Source organism: Triplophysa rosa, linkage group LG17, assembly GCF_024868665.1.
Source record: "Triplophysa rosa linkage group LG17, Trosa_1v2, whole genome shotgun sequence".
In the NCBI taxonomy this organism is placed as follows: domain Eukaryota; kingdom Metazoa; phylum Chordata; class Actinopteri; order Cypriniformes; family Nemacheilidae; genus Triplophysa; species Triplophysa rosa.
The window spans coordinates 19,762,871-19,782,131 of record NC_079906.1 but is presented as its reverse complement, the minus strand read 5'-3'; the positions used below and the strand labels follow the sequence as shown (position 1 = coordinate 19,782,131).

At 37.7% G+C, this 19,261-nt stretch overlaps 2 protein-coding genes across 3 annotated transcripts; both read right to left on the bottom strand.

Moving 5' to 3' along the window:
* Positions 1-383: 383 nt before the first annotated feature.
* On the bottom strand, positions 384-11,356 carry nr1h5 (nuclear receptor subfamily 1, group H, member 5). Its single transcript, XM_057357450.1, has 11 exons — positions 10,545-11,356; positions 6,694-6,834; positions 4,512-4,865; positions 3,431-3,571; positions 2,444-2,577; positions 2,273-2,368; positions 1,807-1,894; positions 1,613-1,729; positions 1,435-1,521; positions 1,175-1,288; positions 384-940 (listed from the first exon to the last, which is right to left on the bottom strand). Exons 1-11 carry the CDS (start codon positions 10,648-10,650, stop codon positions 732-734), a joined length of 1,587 nt encoding a protein of 528 aa, XP_057213433.1. The 5' UTR covers positions 10,651-11,356; the 3' UTR covers positions 384-731.
* Positions 11,357-11,513: 157 nt separating this feature from the next.
* Positions 11,514-18,127, bottom strand: slc66a1 (solute carrier family 66 member 1). Of its 2 annotated transcripts, none has more exons than XM_057357451.1 (9): positions 17,666-18,127; positions 16,647-16,714; positions 16,145-16,319; positions 15,501-15,630; positions 15,240-15,327; positions 14,387-14,547; positions 13,871-13,963; positions 13,306-13,491; positions 11,514-12,702 (listed from the first exon to the last, which is right to left on the bottom strand). In XM_057357451.1, the coding sequence occupies exons 3-9, from the start codon at positions 16,315-16,317 to the stop codon at positions 12,616-12,618; spliced, it is 918 nt and encodes a 305-aa protein (XP_057213434.1). In that variant the 5' UTR covers positions 16,318-16,319; positions 16,647-16,714; positions 17,666-18,127; the 3' UTR covers positions 11,514-12,615. The 2 variants fall into 2 exon arrangements, with proteins under 2 accessions (XP_057213434.1, XP_057213435.1); XM_057357452.1 differs by having other exon boundaries at positions 17,686-18,127.
* Between the last annotated feature and the right edge of the window lie 1,134 nt (positions 18,128-19,261).

Sequence of the window (19,261 nt, the reverse complement as noted above, 5' to 3'; positions counted from 1 at the left end):
TGCTGTTTGCAGAATATTTTTTAAACTAAGCCTCTCTTGACCGGTTCAAAATGGCAGTTACATTGATGTATGATAACTTCAGCATCTGTGAATGATACTGTAACAATGTCTGAATAATTTAATCCAAAAATTCCAATCTCATTCTTATTGTCTGACATTCTTATTGATAGCAGACAGAATTAATGGCAAAAAGTAGGAAATATTTTGATGTTTAGTTGGAAATGTCTCATATGGTGCAGAAGGTAAGCAATCGAAATAACGCAACAGAAATAATGTAAGCATATATAGCAATCGCGGTATACTTTACATTTAGGTTAAATTTTTATTTTTCATTGACAATTTTTTATATAAAAAAAGACCAAAATTGCATCCAAAAACGCCAAAGGAAGAGTTTTTATTTATTGCATACCAACATATTTTTAGCTAAACTATATTTGAAGAGTTGTTTCCAAAATGAGACACCTCTGTTTTAAAAAAATTAAAAAATCATGTTTTTATTGTGTTTTATTGTGTTAGCTGAATTCTGAGTTATTTTGGCTTAAATCAAAACAAACCAACTGCAGTTTGATTGATATTAATTGGAACGCACAATACAAAAACATGATTTTAAGATGGAGTTATCGCATTTTGGAAATAAACTGTTCATTTGCACATATAACCAACAGTACATTTGACTTTTACTAGTTTTGTTTAGAACAATAATCAATGTATAAATCTCTCTACAGGCGGTCTCAGGACTGCATGTCCCAGAGATGTTGTGGAAGAAGAGTAAGTTGATTGTGTCGTAGTGTTCTCAGTTCTGTCAGTCGACCCAGGAGACGGGCGAAGCGTCGTGGACCCTGAGCTGCACCTGGATTACAACAGCAGAGTCTGGACAACAGCTCCAAAACAAACTCCTGTAAGCTCTCCACACAAGCCACCGCACGCAGAGAGGGCCTGTCTGCTTCACAACAGATGACGAAATCATTAAAAAATCACCCAAACAGCCCTTACAAAAAAGACACTTACAAGTATACTATTAGTAGGCTACTTACTAAAAATAACTTTGCTTAAATTATATTTCGAATTGTACCGTTTGATGTTCCTTACAATTTTTTGATTAATGAAACATTGCTTTGTCATCAGTTCAATCCATGAAAACTTCCAGTGTTTTAATACATTTTAATGGACAGACCTGAACACAATACTGCAGTCGCAGTAAGAAGTGCATATTCAGCCTCTGTCACTGCAATGGCAACCATGCTGTGAAGGAAATTTACCACCGACCTCAAGAGCTCATCGTTCAGTCCTGAACAAAAACAAAATCACATCTTTACCAAAACCTTTGCTTTTTTAGGCAAAATGATGAATCAATTTGTTGGTATAATTACATGTATTGGTTAAATAATAACTCAAATTTGTCTGTGCATGCGATGTGAAATTTGTAATAACCACCTGAATGTGCCATCCTATGGTTGTTCCCAATCTTGGAAGTTTTTACCCAGTCAGAGTTTAAGTTATTCAGACTTCCAGGTTGTAAAGCTTGTAAGAGACAACAAAAATCGCACCGAACAATCAAGTCATTTTTGATAAACAGAACAGCATTTATTTATGAACTATTGTACGTTAATACCAGTGCTGACACTTGTGGGGTTGTCTGAGAACTGATGAGCGAGAAGCAGGAACATGACTTCAACTAAGGAGCTGGATAAGAGCGTGGTCTGGTCAGAACTTTCTAAAAGCTCGAACCCTAAAGAGCAGATAACACAAACGAGTCACCAAAACGTGATTTGCAAGAAATGTATGATATGTAGTAAGGAAACTAACCAGGTACACTCCCTGAAAATTGTAAAAGCTTCTCTGTCTGCGGGGGGGTCAGGTCAACACTGTTCGTTAAACTTGACCACAGAGGCACCTGCATGGGGAAAGAAATCGTACAGGCCGGTTATTTCTTTACATTTAATTCCTTAGACAGACACTTTTTTTTTCCAAACTAAAGGGTCCACAAAAGGTTCTCTGTAGTGAAAGGGGTTCTTCAGACTATGAAAAGATTCTTTGACTGAAGCTTTTTGGGGAACCCAAAACGATACATTTTATATGTGTGTTCCAAGAGATCAAAACCACATTGCTCTACCAAGTGAACTCCAAGAACACATCCTTTCTATATATATAGTGTATACCATTTATATATATAAAAGTTATTTGTATGTATGTATATATATATATATAATTAATTCATTTATTAATTTATTAATTTATGAATGAATGAATGAATGAAACTAATTTGTCATACCCGGCAACTGACGTTGTCTTGAATTATGTATCTACGATAAGCCTCAACAATTTTATTCAGAATGCATCTCTGCTCTCTAGAAAAACCAGATGATACCTGCAAGCACAGTAACTCTTCAATGTTGTAAAATATTGACATGTAAATTGGTGTGATTGAGGGGTAGGGTGTTACCCGTGTGGTAGATGAGACACTTCTGCTTTCAGAACAGTCATCATCTTCAGCTCCGCGTGTTGACCCGTTGTGTCCTCTGTGCTTGGAGCCCTTCCTTAATCTCTTAGATTGGCACTGGACCTCAGTAAGCAGACCTGGAAAGGAGACACTAATGTTGGCGGCATTTTATGGTACTAACTGTAAGGTATTTCTGTAAAGAAGCATCTTAAAATGTTTCTACATTTTGAAGAGCAAAAATGGAGAGAGTCTAATCCAAAACCTATGAGGTGCTTCTGGGGTGCTTTCTTGGAGAACAAGCTCCAATCTATATCTACTGTATATCCTTTGTTTGTTTATGTGTTTGTTTGCTTTGCAAAAAAAAAAAGAGTTGAGTTATTATTATTAAAAATCAGTCTTCAAAACTGTTTCAGCCCAAAATAAAAATTCTGTCATCAGTCTTGTCGTTACAAACCTGTATGACTTACTTTCTTCCGCAGAACACACAAAAGAAGATATTTTGAAGAACGTTGTTAACTGGCCCCCATTTACTTGCATTGGTTTTGTGTCCATTCAATAGAAGTGAATGGAGGTCAGTGCTGTTCAGTTACCGACTTTCTTCGAAATATCTTCTTTTGTGTTCTGTGGAAGGAAGTCATAAAAGGTTTGAAATGACAAGAGGGTGAGCAAATGATGACAACATTTTCACTTCTGGGTGAACAATCACTTTGACTTACCCCGAATCACAATGGTAAACTTGTAATAATGATTCATAATTTGAGCTGTTGTGTATAATTTCATGGGAAATATCAGTTTGATGTCACTGGATAAATATAATATAATATAAACTATAAGTTATTATATTAAATATTTTGTGTTCTGCACACAAAGTCATATTGACAAGGGAGCAAATGACCTGATTGAATGAATGATTGAACTACTTATAATGCTATAGAGGCAGCAGAAAACAACAAGAATGACGTCAGTTTAAAAGCTTCGCATCAATCTCACACTCTGCCAGCATCCCGACGGCTCTGCATTTGCGCAGTCTGCAGTCCTGACACTTTCTGCGCATGTACATATCCATCTCACAGCTGCCGCCACTCTTACAGCGGTACACGGCCTTTTTGGTCACGCTGCGTCTGAAGAAACCTGAAAGAAGTCAAATCTTGTTTGAGTTTAAATGGATAGTTAAAATTCACCCTCATGTCATTTAAAACCTGTATAAGACTCTTTCTTCTGTGCAACACAAGGACAGAGGATACTTTGAGGAATGTCTCAATGGTTTTGCGTCCATATATTGGAAGTCAATTAGGGCCAAAGTTATTTGGTTCTTCAAAATATCTTCTTTTGTGTTCTGTCGTACAGGTTAAACTGACAGTAAGAACAATTAAGTATAAAATTTTATTCAATTCTAATTGACAAAACGCGTGGCCCTGGAACCATCTAGCTGTCAAAAAACGATAACACGCAAACGCTGTTTTTACAAACCAAATGAGTGATTTACTAACGAAAATAAAACATGACAAATACAGTTTACTCAAGAAAACCAAGCATATGAAAACACATAAATACTTCTCTAAATGGGATGGCACAAACTAAACATTAGATATTATCATGGGCAAATGAAATACAGATACTGAATTTGTAAATCTGTAGGGTACTGGAGAATTGTTTTGTTGCAATTTATTGCATCATTTGGCAAAACTAAATAAGACTTTAAAATAGTACAAAAACACATGGCTTCTTGTTCTTTTGCTGTGCGTTGTTGCCGTTTTTTTCGCTCTAGATGGATAGTTTCGTTTTGAATCCATGGTCATAAGATGCATATCAGGACATCATGTGTATGTCATTACCTGGCTGCCACCCATATACAAGTATTTAACAGAAATTAATCAATTAAGTATTTTGATTATATTATTTTATATCATATATATTTTTCCAAAAGATTCCTCTGAAGTTGAATCCACAAGTTATAAAAATAGTGTCTCGTTTACAATAGCGTTTTTTGATTGGCAACTCAAGGGGGCCCCCTGGTGGTGCAGGGGCCCTACGCAACCTGCGTGTAGAAAGGATTGGCTCTGGTATCTACCTTTGCAGCCCTCACAGGTGAGAGCATTATAGTGATATCCCGAGGCTTTATCACCACACACCACACACAGCTCATCTTGGCCCTTCACTCGAGCTCCGTGGGTCATCCTTTGTCTTTTCATCAGAGGAAGACCGACACCGCTGCCTCTTCCCAGGCTTTGGACCTCTGCGTCCGGCTCAAATGTGTATTCAGAACACTGATGGCTGTAGGGGTAGGGCGGGTTACACGGTTGACCGTTTGGAGCACCGTACATCGAGAACTGCACATTGATGGGGCTAAACGTCTGCTGGCCATAGATAGAGCTCTGTAGATCCGGATCCTGGTAAGAACAGCCCAAAGGATCCACAAGAACATCTGCAGCAAGAACATAAGCGACACATGAAACGACTGCAAATGTTTCACAAGAAACTTGTTGCATTTTCACATTCGACTATGAGGCCTTGGGATGTAATAAAAAAAAGAGATCAGGACCTTTTGAATCTTTTCTGTGTCTGGAAACCGGATGCAGCTGAAGAGGTTACGGTTCTGTTTATGATTGCTGTTTGCTTTGCTTTGTTATACTGAATGGAGTCTCTGTAATAGCTTTTTTTTTATGGATGCAGGGTTACAAAGATGGATTTTAGATGTGAGATTCTCCATTGAGAGAACAAACGTCACTGCTGGCAGAATGTCTGAAGCACATCTGCACAAGCGAGAATGCTTTTTTTTTCTTAAAGAGATAGTGCACCCCAAATTCTCTCATCATTTATTCACCCTCATTCCAAACCTGTAAGACTTTCTTTCTTCAGCAGAACACAAAAGAAGATATTTTGAAGAACGTTGGTAAACAAACAACACTGGTCCCTATTGAGTTAGAAAACACACATTTTTCCAAAAATATGCTTTTGTGTTTCACAGAAGAAAGAGTCATGTACAGATTTTGAATTACATGAGGGAAAATAAATAATGACAGAATGTATATTTTTGAGTCTCTGTCCCTTTAAGAACTAAGAATGACCCTTATATGGGCCTAATATTATTTAACATTAGAAGTGTGAAATAAAAAAATGAAGGATTAGTTTAAATATGAAAATTTGTCGGAAACCACTGAATGGCTCGAGTCATTGAGACCATTTAAAAAGAGCGATTCGTTCTGAAATCATTTTAGGGTAAACTAATTGAAGTAAAATAAATACAATTAGCTTGAAGTCTTCAATCCATTTACACCCAATTCATCTCTTTCCTTGTCATCCATAATTATCCGGTCTATCCGGTGGTCTGTTTCCTGGCCTTCACTCCTGTCTTTCTCACAGATGGTTTACGTCCCGATAAGGATAGCACGTCACTTTTCTTTTCTGTTTGTAAACCACTGAGGTTTTCTGTAAACATTCATGTTGGTGAGAAGCTTTGCTAAAATACAATCATTGACCGGCCTTCCCGTCATCATACTGACAGAAAGAAATGAATGCACTATTTGGACAGTAACTACGTCTCGAGAAGACCTTGTCAAATTAAGGATTGGACACTTTTTTGACAATGAGATTACCGCAAAAAATGTCACAATTAAAGGGATACTCCACCCAAAACATTTGTTCTGTTGAACACAAGGACAGATTTTTGGAAAATGTTAGCAACTGACATTTCTGGGACATCATTGACGACAATACAAGTGTAGTCAAAGGTGCCCAAGAACTGTTTACTTCCCTACATTCTTCAAAATATCTTCTTTTGTGTGCGACAGAGCAAAAAAAGATACAATATATTTTCCCACTATGGTAGTCAATAATGTCCAAGAAATGTCAGTTGCTAACATTTTACCAAATATATTCGTTGTGTTCATCATGTATACAGGTTTGGAACAACTTCAGGGCGAGTAAATGATGACAGAATTTTCATTTTGGGTTAAAGGTTTCCCTTTAACCTGACATTAAAACAAATTCTTAACATGCAACATTACCTGTACAGTTACTAGAAATGTTGTATCACATTTGGTGACATAAAAAGGAATAGCTAACAGTTGAATGCTCAATCAAATTAGACAAATAATTTAATAAATAGACATGCAAGGTGCAACCCCTTTTACCAGTTTAGATCTCTAACCGCAAAGGCTACACCACCCCAAAATTTCCATCATAAAGTGTTTTGATAATATTGCAATTCCTTGAAAAAAGAGTGCTGAAGCGATAATAAAGTATAATCTTACCATAGTACTGCGGAGGCTCTGTTATGTCAAACGCGTCAGACGCAGAAAGGTAGCTGCCGATGGACATGCTCATCCCGGGATCTGTCCCCTCTCTCATCTTTACTGTCAGATCGCCACGCTTCACTGACCACGTCTGGACCTCTAAAAGAGCACAAAAACATGAGGATCTTCATCTGCTACTACATTATTTTAGGGCTCTGACAGCAGCAATCTCTCCAGCCCCGGCTATTTTAGGCGTCACTGTCACGAAAAGGTTATGACAGAACACAGAAAAGGCTGCGGAGATCTCCATCTGTGCTCCTCTGGGGCTCTGAGAGGAGATGAAGAACTGTGAGAATAAGACGAGAGACGAAGCACTGGTGTCTCAACAGATGCTCTGGCAAGAGTTTCAGAGAAAAGGCTTGTCCTGGACGTCTCAACGCGCTCGGCCTGTAGATGACTTTCAAGAATCAGCATCCATTTTGTGACTGATCTGAGCTTGCACACTTGTGCTGGAACAATACGATTCAAAAGTGGATCTGAAACCACTAGTTTTACGCCTGCTTCTTGGATTCATTTCTCTACACACACACACAAAATGAATGAATGAACCCAGAAAATGTTCATATTTGACCAAACCATGGGTTTGATCACCTAACAATGAAAATGTTGTCTTCATTTACTCACCCTCTTGTCATTTCAAAGCTGTATGACTTTCTTTTTTCTGCAGAACACAAAAGAAGATATTTTGAAGAATGTTTGTAACCGAACAACAGCATTCACTTCTATTGTATGGACACAAAACCAATGCAAGTAAATGTGTGCCGCTGTTGTTCGATTACCAATATTCTTCAAAATATATTTTTTACATGCATTTTAGAACCAGTTTTAAAGCGAATATATGATGGAATAAGTCAGTTTTTTACAGTTTTCATGCGTCTTTGCATTCTTTCAGTCTTTCACATTGCTGTTGGGTGAATTTATAACATTCATGAGATTTGTTTCAGTCGAAACAGACACTGGACACAATACATCCAGAAATAATGAATAAAGACAAAACTACCCAAATTTTGGCAAATAAGACCAGTTTTATTAATGATAGAATTGGATTGGGGCCCAAACATAAGCCTAACATATTATCCGACACCAAACAACTGCCAACAGATGTTGTTTCATTCTTGGCAAATTCATAGGCTTCATTTATATCAGATTCATCTTTAAACTTTAATGCCTCTTGTCTAATTTATTTTCATTTTGAGGATCTCAGTGTTTTGTGTGGCAATGTGGAAAATGCTCTTTATCCCCAAGAGGACGATACAGAGTGACATTCGGCTCATCTCTGGAGCTTTAGGGAGTGTTTATACGCCATGGCTCTGTTTGTCATGCAGTTAATCTTTGACATTGGAAAGACTAAGGATCGTAGGAATCTAACCTTCCCACCCGACAGACTTCAGACCCCGTGGAGGTCAGGGGAGAGGGGGCAGGCTTTCCTAAAACCATCAGATTAGGACACACACACGTGCCCCATCCCCCCCCCCCCGGCTCTAATTAAGCTGATAGAGAACATCTTCAGTAGTGTAATTGTGGTAGCCATGAGCTTCGCCTCATTTGCGGGTTTGTGTCGAAATAGATTAATGCCTTTGTGATCCAAGGGAGGGACATTTTTTGTTTTCTCTCCATTGCCATCCATCACGATGATTGTGGGTTCTTTACTAAAAAAAATCTACAATGTTGAAAATGGACCTTAATGAACTTCATGAACTGTTTCAATGCAGACGGGGTTAGAAAAAGCGAGACGCTAATAATGAGAATGGAGTTTCACATTCATTTTATTTACAAACTGCATAAACAGCAAGTATATAAATAGAGATGTTTAGCTTACTGTAATACTGGTTGATGGTTTTACATAAAAATTTCCCATGTAAGAACACACTGCTCACTAAAGTTAAACCAACCTGTAGATCAATTTAAAACTGAATGAATTTGTGATGTTAACAGCTTTTGAACATCTAAATTCTGAATCATTTTAGATGTTTTCGATCTGTCAAAAATGTACAAAAAAAGAAGTTTATTCAAGTGTGCTATTAATATACTATTGATATATTAATATAACGTATAACAATATTAATACAACTTAAAAATAAGTACTTTCAGTCCACTTAATATGTACGTCTCAGATATAATTTTAAAATGGCACTTATTAGAATACTTCCTAAAGTACAGTTAAAAGTATATTTCAAGTATAAAAATTCATACATAAATAGGAACATAGTAGTATACTTACAGTATATACTTGCAAAAATATATTCTTAATATATGTACTTACAAGTAGACTTGCATTATAAAAACTACTAAACTTGTAGTTTAGTACACTTCAAAGTGTACTTATATGAATTAAAATGTGCCATAAGTATTGACCTAGTAAACGATTCATATACTTATAAGTTCACTTGTGGTGTAGTTGCAGTACAAATGAGGAAAATAGTTGAAACAGTTGTGATCTTAAATTTTAAGTAAAGTACACCTTTATAAACTACACAGTGGGCTAATTTGGTTCCATATGGTACACCTACAAGTATACGTCTATAGTATAAAGGTATTAGTATACATACATAAAGTAAACTTACAATATCCTTGAACTTTACTTAAGTATACTTGATCAAATTAACTTGAAGTATACTTATTTTTTGTAAGGGTCAGTCAGAGGTTTTCCTAGCATAATGAACTGCAAATCCTGTCCAACTTTAAATCCTGTAACATGCACTTAATGGTCTATGAGACACTTTGCAAGGTCTTCATTACACACGGGAAGAATCATTAATGGAATGTTAAAGAGCCGGAATTGTTAAATTCCACACATTCCCATCCCTACTCATCACAATAAACATCTTGAAATGTCCCAACCACTTAATCCACAGCAGCACCACATGTGCAATGAAACACTCCAACACTGATTTCCTTCATCTCTTTCTCTTCATCTCTCAGTGTATTAGTCATGTTATCATGTAGTGTTATCATGCTTCATGTTTGTTCATTGTCTGCAGTAGGCTGGCCTGAGCATGTTTACAGATTCGAGCGAGAAATCAGACTCTTAGATCAGACGGCCTTGCACAGGAACAGTTATAGGGGGGTGTCGGACTAAAGTCCAGAGCTGCTTGTAACGTTCTGAACAGACATGTCATTTTACGTGAAAAAAAAATCTATTTTATGGTCTTTTCTGGCGCCGCAGAATACAGGATTTTTTTCCCTATATAGATTGAAAAAAAATCCTGTAAAAACAGCTGGGCCACCAGAAAAATACCATAAAACGATAGCTTTTTCCACATAAAATAACATGTAAATTTGCAGTCTTTTTCTGTCATTTGAAAATGCATTTAAAACATTTTTTTTAAATAAAAAAATACAGTTCGGTAATATTACAGTGTTTTACATTATATGAAAAAACTGTAAATAAAAAGTAAAATGATGTAAAATTACAGTAGGCCTAGTTTTTTTACATTACATAATCTAAACATTATAGACAGGGCAGATGCTGTACACAGCACTTACAAAATTTTTATTTTATTTATTTTTTATTATCCATCAAGCTGATTCCTGCAGTGTTCTGACCATTACAGTTTCATTTAAACTTTTAATTAAAAGTAATGTCATAAATAACCATTACAAATCCCCCCCCCAAAAAACACATCAGCACATAATAAAAATCTCAAAACAGGCCTGATACATACGATACAATAATACTCGGCGCACACACTCAACCAACTTCAGGGTTCCCAAGTAAATGTTTTTTTTTTTCATTTAGCCATTAGATCAACATTTTTAAAGCTAAAACTTCAGAGCAGTTAAGTATCAGTAATTTTTGGTGTACTCACCGGCTCTGATGTTGCGCGTGCTGGATCTCAGCTTGACTCGTGATGTTGACAGCAGTTGAACCCCTGACGTCCAACACTTGCCAAATGCGCACAGGAAGAGACACATACGCAGAACAAACAGCCCCAGCCAACCCAAACCGTTAACTCAAATACTTACCAGTACGTGTCTTTGGTCTCACATGCAGTTTAAACACAGGGGTCGATAATGTTGTCCCGTCACACAGATGAGTCAGTGCGGCCCATTAGATTAGTGCATCACGGTTTTAAGATCAACAGTTACGGTCGATATCTAACAGTTTGGGCCTGTTGAACACAAATTGAAAATGGGAGCGTAGAAGCGTTTAAGTAATGACTGACTTCTACAGAGTGAGATAGCAACATACAGTCTCATTAGGACATTCCCAGCAGCCCAGTGTTTATAAACAGCCCCAGTTCATCCAACTGATGGATGAGCGCCTCTCGCTATCTCCGGTTCTTCCTGCTGAGCATCCGAGAACTTTCTCGTCTCAGCCAGGATTTCACAACCATCCCGACACACTCCCACATTCTCAGTGACACACACACACACATACAAACACACACACACACACACACACACACACACGGAGACCCTGCTCCCTCTTTCACTCCGTGTGTGGGCCCTTCACGTCCTTCGCTGGGGGCAGAGGGGACACTGAGAGGGTTACAGACCCACCCTGATGCTCTTAACTCACAGGATGCTGATGACAGTGACTGTTATAATGAGGAAAAACAACACTGATGTGTTTTCCAGGAACGGCTGATGTGACCTGGGGGTAGCATATGGAGAGATTTTAAAGCTGTTTAAAAATATAGTGAGCTGTCAATATTTTAAGCCATCGTAGGTGTGCATTAAAACGTTCCAAAAAGTTCTAGATACCTTCTTTTGGCACAATTTTTAAGGAAAAACACGATTGTTTTGTAATCTTTTATTAAAACGTAATAAAAGTGTTCTGCTGACACCATCTATGGACTACTGGTTATTTTTCATCAATAGCCTAATCTAGTCGTGGCAGGTAAAGCAGTCTTTATATAACCTTGCCAATAGTGAACACAGAATCCTCAACATCTCCCAGATCCGCAACTATTCATCGTGACGTGACTCCATTTTAGTGTGAAACACCCACCCTTTGTAAACTGATCAATTCCCAATGCAACCGAATGCAAACCATCTCTTCTTTAAATCAAAACCAAACGTCATCAAGAATACGATGAAGTAAACAAACAGAACGGTTCAAACACGTTTGGTCACAAAATAAACTTTAGTGAATGTTGTGCGATGACAGAACAAGGAAACAGGTGAAAATAAAATAAAAGAACTTCAATAAAAGAAGTTACAACTGACTGACAGGTGCAGTTATGATTCAAGTTAAAGGTGTAGTTCACCTTCAAAATGATCATTCTGTCATCAATTACTCACCCCTCTTGTCATTTCAAACCTGTATGACTTTCTTTATTCCGCAGAACACAAAAGAAGATATTTTGAAGATGTTGTTAACTGGTCACAACAGAAGTGAATGGGGGGCTGTGCTGTTCGGTTACCAACATTTTTCTAAATATCTTCTTTTGTGTTCTGCGGAAGAAAGAAAGTCATACAGGTTTGAAATGTCATTTTGTAGGTGAACTACTGCTTTCAGGCCATACATCTAACAATATACAGATTAAAAAAAATCAATGCCAAGATCATATTTATATGATAACACCCTATTAACATTACAGTAAACAGAAGTCGGATTATTTTTACAATTCTTTCTCCCCACTAATACTTACAGACTGCTAGACCCGTCAAAGCATTCAGTTCCATTAAGAACAAAACACATTTCACATGATTGCATGCTTTACAAAAAACATATTAAAGTACAGTACAAATGTAGCAAAAGTGAGTCCCTTTGGTGCAAACATTTTAAGCAAATATTTTCCCATCAGACAAAAACCTTTGAACATCGACTAGGAGGTATAAAACCAATGGATAAAACCAGAAATAAATAAAACTAATCAAATACTTGAGATGCCCGACCGAAAAAAAAAAATCAAGCATCTCCACCAATCTGATTCAGTTACGCAGGAGAGCAGCAGTCTCTTCACCTGTACCTGTGGAATGCTGAGAGGATTTGCCGTATGTCATAAACTGTACGGATATCTGAAATGAAGGGTTAAGGCAAAAAGTTGAAATATGGGTTTGGGCAAAAATGAGGTCACATAACTTTAGTGACATGCAACACACAAATTGTCGTTTTGGCAACTATCCATGCCTTGTTGATATATGCGGGTGACTAAGTTGCTCCACAAGGTCAAACTCAAAAACATTCATGTAATACTGCCCACAACATCAGGTGTTGTGACCTTTGACTGCAAGCGTTCAAAACAAGCTTAATCAATAAATCAATGCATGCAATTTAGCACCAACACAGTTATGTCAGGGTTCAGGAATTTTACAGCCACCCCAAACTGACAAATTGTATAAACTGTAACACATAGTAATGTTATTTTTAAACCCAACTTTTAACGCCGGGTAAAGAAACATATTGCACTTCTCCGTTTAAAAAGGCTGGAGGTGCTTAAAAAACTGCATTTATAAAACGTGCATTGCAGTGCAGACAACCACTGCTTAAATCAATAAATTTAAGCACTTTATACACTCTTACAAACCTTCACATGTTTCACCCCATTTTTAAGTGGCCGCAGATCACTGTGCTGGAAATAAATCATCCTCTCATAACATCTCAGTGCTTTAAAAGGATATTATAAGGTCAAGTGACAGCGTCCCCAGGCTGCCGATGAGCCAGGGGAGGTGGTGCACGATGTAACTGGTCTCTCCCTGACCCCGATCCGGGTTCTTCAGCAGTACACTTACGCCATATGTAGTGTTTCCCAGAATCACCAGCGCGAACAAGAAAAACGACACGCCCTCTGTCGACTTCCTTCGTAACTGCAGACAGTGAGAAATGTTTACTTTACAACTAAGCAGCAACAACTGTACAACGTTAAAATGTGTAAATGTAGAAGCGTGACTTCTGAAACGTCTCAGAACTTTTGAGTATCAAAGTAGAAGGAACGACTACGATACAGTAAGAGGTAACAACATTATGATACAACAAATGTCTGAAAGCAATAAAGAACGATACACAGGATACTGAATATCATGAAAAAACATACAAGTCACATTTAACAGTAGCCCAAAAAATGAAGCCGAGTTTCGACTTAATGAGAGTAAAGAATATAATTTTACTTTTAAATGGACTTTCTATTGGTTGTGATCACCTGAAATATGACGCAAATATGTTTTTAACAGGTTTGTAAAGACTTACATTGGTGTAAATCTGTGGCAGTCTGGAGCACAGATACAGTACTGATGACACAGAGCCAATAGTGAAGCCTATAATTTCCTTTGTTGTAAAAGGCTGAAAAATATGATAAAAATATTCAATATTAAACTAGTGAAAAATTAAACAAATAAATACTAAAAACATCACAAATAAATTAAATGCAACCCGATGTTAAAAGCAAAGAACATTACGATGCACACAACATTATTCATTTGCACAAGCATACATACCATCTGTAAATATGTCAATTCAACAATATACTACCCTGTTCAATGTCTCTTATATGTTATTATTCCCATTTCCTGTACAGTAGTCTTTATTTTATACATGCATTTTTTAAAATATTTTTACACTGTAAATCTTGCCATTGTGTTGAATGTGTGTACTAGAAGCTTCCAAACGCAAAGAAAACTCCTTGTGTGTGCAAGCCCACTTGGCAATAAAGCTCTTCTGATTCTGATTCAATTCATTATCGTTAAAACAGCTAACTCCAGTTACCTGCACTGAACTCTTTTTTTCCTCTATGGCCAGCAACGCTCGCCCCTTGAACCCCATGGGCATCTGATCATCAACAGCTGAATGAGAAAAGCTGAGGATGGAAGTGGAGATTCCCAGAAGACACAGCACACTGACCGTATTCAGCAGCGCACCATCTCTGTCTGCAGGAGAAAAGCAGTAACACTATGCTGATGGAACGCTTAGGGTTCGAAAGGAATATGAGGCACAAGGTACAGCATGAGTTTATTTACAGTATGAGGCATTTGAAGCACGAGTGCAAATAGAAAATGGCAAGAATTTTCTGGAAATGCGTTCGAGTACGGCTTAGAGGCAACGATTACGTATACTTTTGTGATGTAGTGTAGAAGTAAAGGATCTTCGGATTAGGAGTTTTTTCGAGTAAAAAGTTCAACCAAAAATGTTAATTTGTTTACTATTTATATACCCTCATGTCATTCCAAACCTGTATGACTTTCTTATGCGGAACACAAAAGAAGATATTTTGAAGAATGTTGGCAACCAAACAACACTGGCCCCAATTGACTTTCATTGTACGGAGACAAAACCACGGAGACATTTCTCAAAATATCTTCTTTTGTGTTCCACAGAAGAAAGAGTCATACAGGTTTTAAATGACATGAGGGAGGATAAACGATATGACCTTTATTACTCTGCTGTTTAACCTTATGTAGGATGCTGCATTGTTTTCACAAGTACAGATGACGGAATGTCTCAGAGAAATCCCATTGCAAGAACTAGTGAACTCGATCTAAACTTTGGATATCTAGGATCTAACATTTCTGGCATAGTCAAAGTCTTTCAGATGTGTTATGAGATCTGATGTCCAACTCACTCCTTCCTCCTTTGTTCTTTAGTTTGTAGTACAAGTACAACGACAGCATTAGCAAGTCTGCCAAGACGTAGTATATAGCAGTGTACGTCTAAAGGAGAGACAAGAAGAAGAATTAAAAAAAAGACAGGAGTGACATTCGCGATTGACAGAATAACTCATCGATGGTTTTAAATTAGGCCTCAGGCTCAAACAGCAAAATCAGGATAATCCTTCAATCTGGCAATATGTATAAAAGCAGAAACCCTTTGAATCGCTCTTTACCTGCAGTGGAAGCTGATCGGCCAAAAACGATCCCACCAGATTGCACAAGTCACCCCCCAGCCACAGTAAAAGAAACCAAATGGACAAAGCGCTGTCCATATTCCCCGTCTTGCAGGAACTGTAGTATTGCCTAAAAATGACAACAGATGTAAGCTGTATATTAGTTTTTCTCACAGCAGATCAGATATTTACTGCATTTTAAAAGCCATCAATTCAATATTGAGCAGAATTAAGAATTAACAGTCCCATTTCTCACGTGGCCCCTCGGGATTAACTGCACGCCCCTGAATTAGAGGAATATTTGAAAAGAATAAAAATGATGTATACTGTAAATTATTATAATAATGTGTCTTATGACAGTGTGCAAATGTTTTGCCATTTTTTCAATACAAAAGTGTTTATAAAACACAGGGTAGAAGGAATTGCACGCACATAGACTACAGTAGTTATCAAATTTCAGTTGGGAATCAATAAAAAAAGATTTAATTTAATGCCCTAACAAGGATTCGAAAACTTGATCTCCAGGTAAAAAGGTTGCCCACCCCTGTGCTACAATGTGTCTCTGATGATTTAAAATAAAAACAACAGCGTAAAGTGAACAACAGCAATGTTGCTTTGTACTAGTAATGTTAAGAGTTACTTACGGTACTGAGGACACCATGAAGCAAACTATAGACAGCAGGCCGAGAATAACACTGGCCACGTCTCTGGCGTCCTGAGCACATTCACCCAGCCCGTCCCAAACCCACTCGGACCCGTTCGGGCACAGAGAGCTTAAGTTCCCGTCCTTACGGAGCTTAAACACGCCATCAGACATCGCTGGATATATGGAACAAACGATATAAAAAAAACAGCTCAAAACATTCATGTTCCGCATTCCGTCTTGTGTATAAAAAATCTTGTTCATTCACTCCTCTTGCTTTAATACTCTTAGTAGCATGGCCTTGTAAACTAACAGTACTGTTTAGCGTGTTGACAAAATGTTTATATGCTCTCCTACTTGTAAACGCCTTGGAATAAAAGCGTCTGCCAAATTAATAAATGCAATGTAAATGTAAATAATGCTGTAAAATAATGATGTACGTTTACAGCCAATCGTAACTAGTACGATAAATATTTCATACATAAATACGTTCATCACATTACCTGTAGTGTGGATCTTCAATTGGTCTAGTCAACAGTACACGGGTTTGTCGATTTTTGTCCACAGTTTCCTAAACCAGACAGATGAAAACAAACAAGTCGTCAAAACAACGAGATGATCGTTGAGCGCTCTGATTGGACGATGTCATTCGGTTCGTTCGGGTTTCACATAAACGGATGTTGACCAATCTCGCAGATTCGGCATTTTTAAAGACTGACGTAGAGCGCTGCAATATAAAAACTTCACAGATTTAGCAATTAGAGCTTATAAAATGACAAGCAAATATTCTATTGTTGATTAAGAAACACCCTATCCTCTTTTTTTCTGTAATACGTAATCAGACTGTATATACTTTATATTTGTTTGATATAATGTGTATGTTTCTCTTTGTATTCACTATATGGCATTAATAAAAGAAATGTAAAAAATAATAAACAAATAAAACACATGCAAACATGCAAAGAAAAAAAGTCGCTTACATGATTTGAAAACGAAATAATACATGTACATGCCTTTTTACTTTTGATTAATTTTATAATATTAGACGGATAACAGAAAGCTATGGTCTTTGCAAAAATACCAATAAATGGATGATGTAACAAAAATCTCAGATTTAAAGTAACCGAAGCATGATTTTATACAAAATATTTTATCGAATTATTTACAAATAAATGACATTAACCAACAATACAGTAATACAGGTAATTAATTTGTCACATCAGATTTGTCTGTCAAAGGACTCAAAAAGCGTCAAAGGTAACACGTACACATCTTCAACACATTCCAGTAGTTCAAGCACTCACATGTTTCACATTTTCAAGGGTCGGTGTTTAATCGGTATTATGCTTTCTAATAATTTTCTCATAAAAATAAGTGTACCAATTTTACCGTGGAGTACAAGTAATTAAGTTAACTACAGGGTCATTTAAAATGCACAAAACTACAAATCCTAAAATTATCAGCATACTGTTTTGAAAGAGAAGCACGGGAAAACAATAAATATACAAAAGTTTTTCTTCACCTTCAGAATTGCTTTCTCACCTCCAGAACACCGCAGCTCAAGTTGGCGTGACTGTAAGGTCAGCTGATCTTCTCATCTGACTCCGAAATGACTATTCAGCAAAAACATGACGTCTAGACACGTGTGACATAAGCAAGTCAATTCAAGTCACCACACAATCGAAACGAACCGGTATAAAAGGCCAAAGTCCATTTAGTGAAGTCTTCCCTTGGCGGTCATATTTGCAACTCCTTCAGACATACGAGACCAAGTCCTGTCTACTAAGTTGGGGAAAGCCGTTAAATCATAAAAAACGATGGCTAAGGTAACAAGGAAACAACTTATGTTCGATCAAAAATTAAATACGATTTCTATTGTACCATAAAATTAGACCTTTAAGCTCATACTGCGCAAAAAACACCTTTCCCCAGGTTGTTCACGTTCTCTCCGACCCCTCCCCTTGAGTTCTTTTTGCAGGAAGGTGGGACTTCTTTTGCTGAGCGTTGCACATTTCACCAACCCAGAGACAGAGCGCAACGCGTCATAATCTGAAAACCACGCCCACCGGGGGAAACAATAGGCTTGTTCGATTTGATGCGGCGCCTCAAGAACCGACAAGCAGATGACATCACACTACCGCGAGAGTGAGTTTAGAGCCGACTGCTCTATACGCTTTTGACTCACCCTCGCGGTAACGTGATGTAATCCGCCTGTCGGTTCTTGCGCCGCATCAATTCGAACAATCCTAATCTAACCCTCCATTGATTTGCGGAGCCCGTCTGGTCACACCTCGGAGAAAGAAAAACAAGACCCGCAAATGCGTGGCCAGTTTTGTAATTCGTTCCCTCAGTTTAAAAATCCGTACTCACAGATTCTAAATTAAATCCGTACTCACTATATTCTTCGAATTACAAAACTGTGGCCACGGATTTGCGGGTCTTGTTTTTTTTCTTCCGAGGGGTGACCAGACGGGCTCCGTAACTTTCTATTGCGGGAAGCTGCCTCCTTGTCATTTCCGACATATAATAAAAACAGAACGATATTTAAAAAATGCTATGTGACAAGGTGTACAGCAGGGCTAGTCAACTGGCGGCCCGTCAATCATCTTTACCTGGCCCGCCTTAACATTTCAAATAAGTGCTTTAAAAAATGCACGTCCTCCTGAGACGCCACATCTTTAAAAGTCCAAAACGCTGCTACATTCAATACGAAAGTAATTCCCGCGGCTCATAATGATTTACGTCTTATAAAGCGATTTGATCGGTCAGTCCAAGAAACTTTATGTTATTTACAACGTTATAATCCGCAATGCATTGCACGGCCACAGGCAATCGGTTTGTATGCAAATCGGATATGTTGCGTTCTAAAACGCGTTTTGTACCCTTGAAAGTAGGCTAACTGTAGGAAGGGTACACAACGCGAACGGTTGTCTCAGATAAGGGGAAAACGGTGTTGTTTTTATTACTGCATTCATTATGAATAATGGCTATATTTACGAAAAACAGCTGTTCATCTCCCCCAGAACTCGCATTATACAAAGGCTCTGCCCTACAAGTGCGTGGGGCACATGAATGCGATCGGAATTCACCCGAGGATGTGATAATAGCGTTCAATTTC

Excerpts from the sequence above, each read along its gene's own strand:
- nr1h5 (XM_057357450.1), bottom strand. The coding sequence starts at position 10,650 with ATGTGTCTCTTCCTGTGCGCATTTGGCAAGTGTTGGACGTCAGGGGTT. Across the intron at positions 2,578-3,430 it reads CGTCGGGATGCTGGCAGAGT|GTCTGCTTACTGAGGTCCAG; the intron begins GTGAGATTGATG and ends TCTCCTTTCCAG. Across the intron at positions 1,522-1,612 it reads CCCCACAAGTGTCAGCACTG|CTTTACAACCTGGAAGTCTG; the intron begins GTATTAACGTAC and ends GTCTCTTACAAG.
- slc66a1 (XM_057357451.1), bottom strand. The coding sequence starts at position 16,317 with ATGTCTGATGGCGTGTTTAAGCTCCGTAAGGACGGGAACTTAAGCTCT. Across the intron at positions 13,964-14,386 it reads AAAAAAAGAGTTCAGTGCAG|CCTTTTACAACAAAGGAAAT; the intron begins GTAACTGGAGTT and ends CATATTTTTCAG. Across the intron at positions 13,492-13,870 it reads TGCCACAGATTTACACCAAT|TTACGAAGGAAGTCGACAGA; the intron begins GTAAGTCTTTAC and ends CACTGTCTGCAG.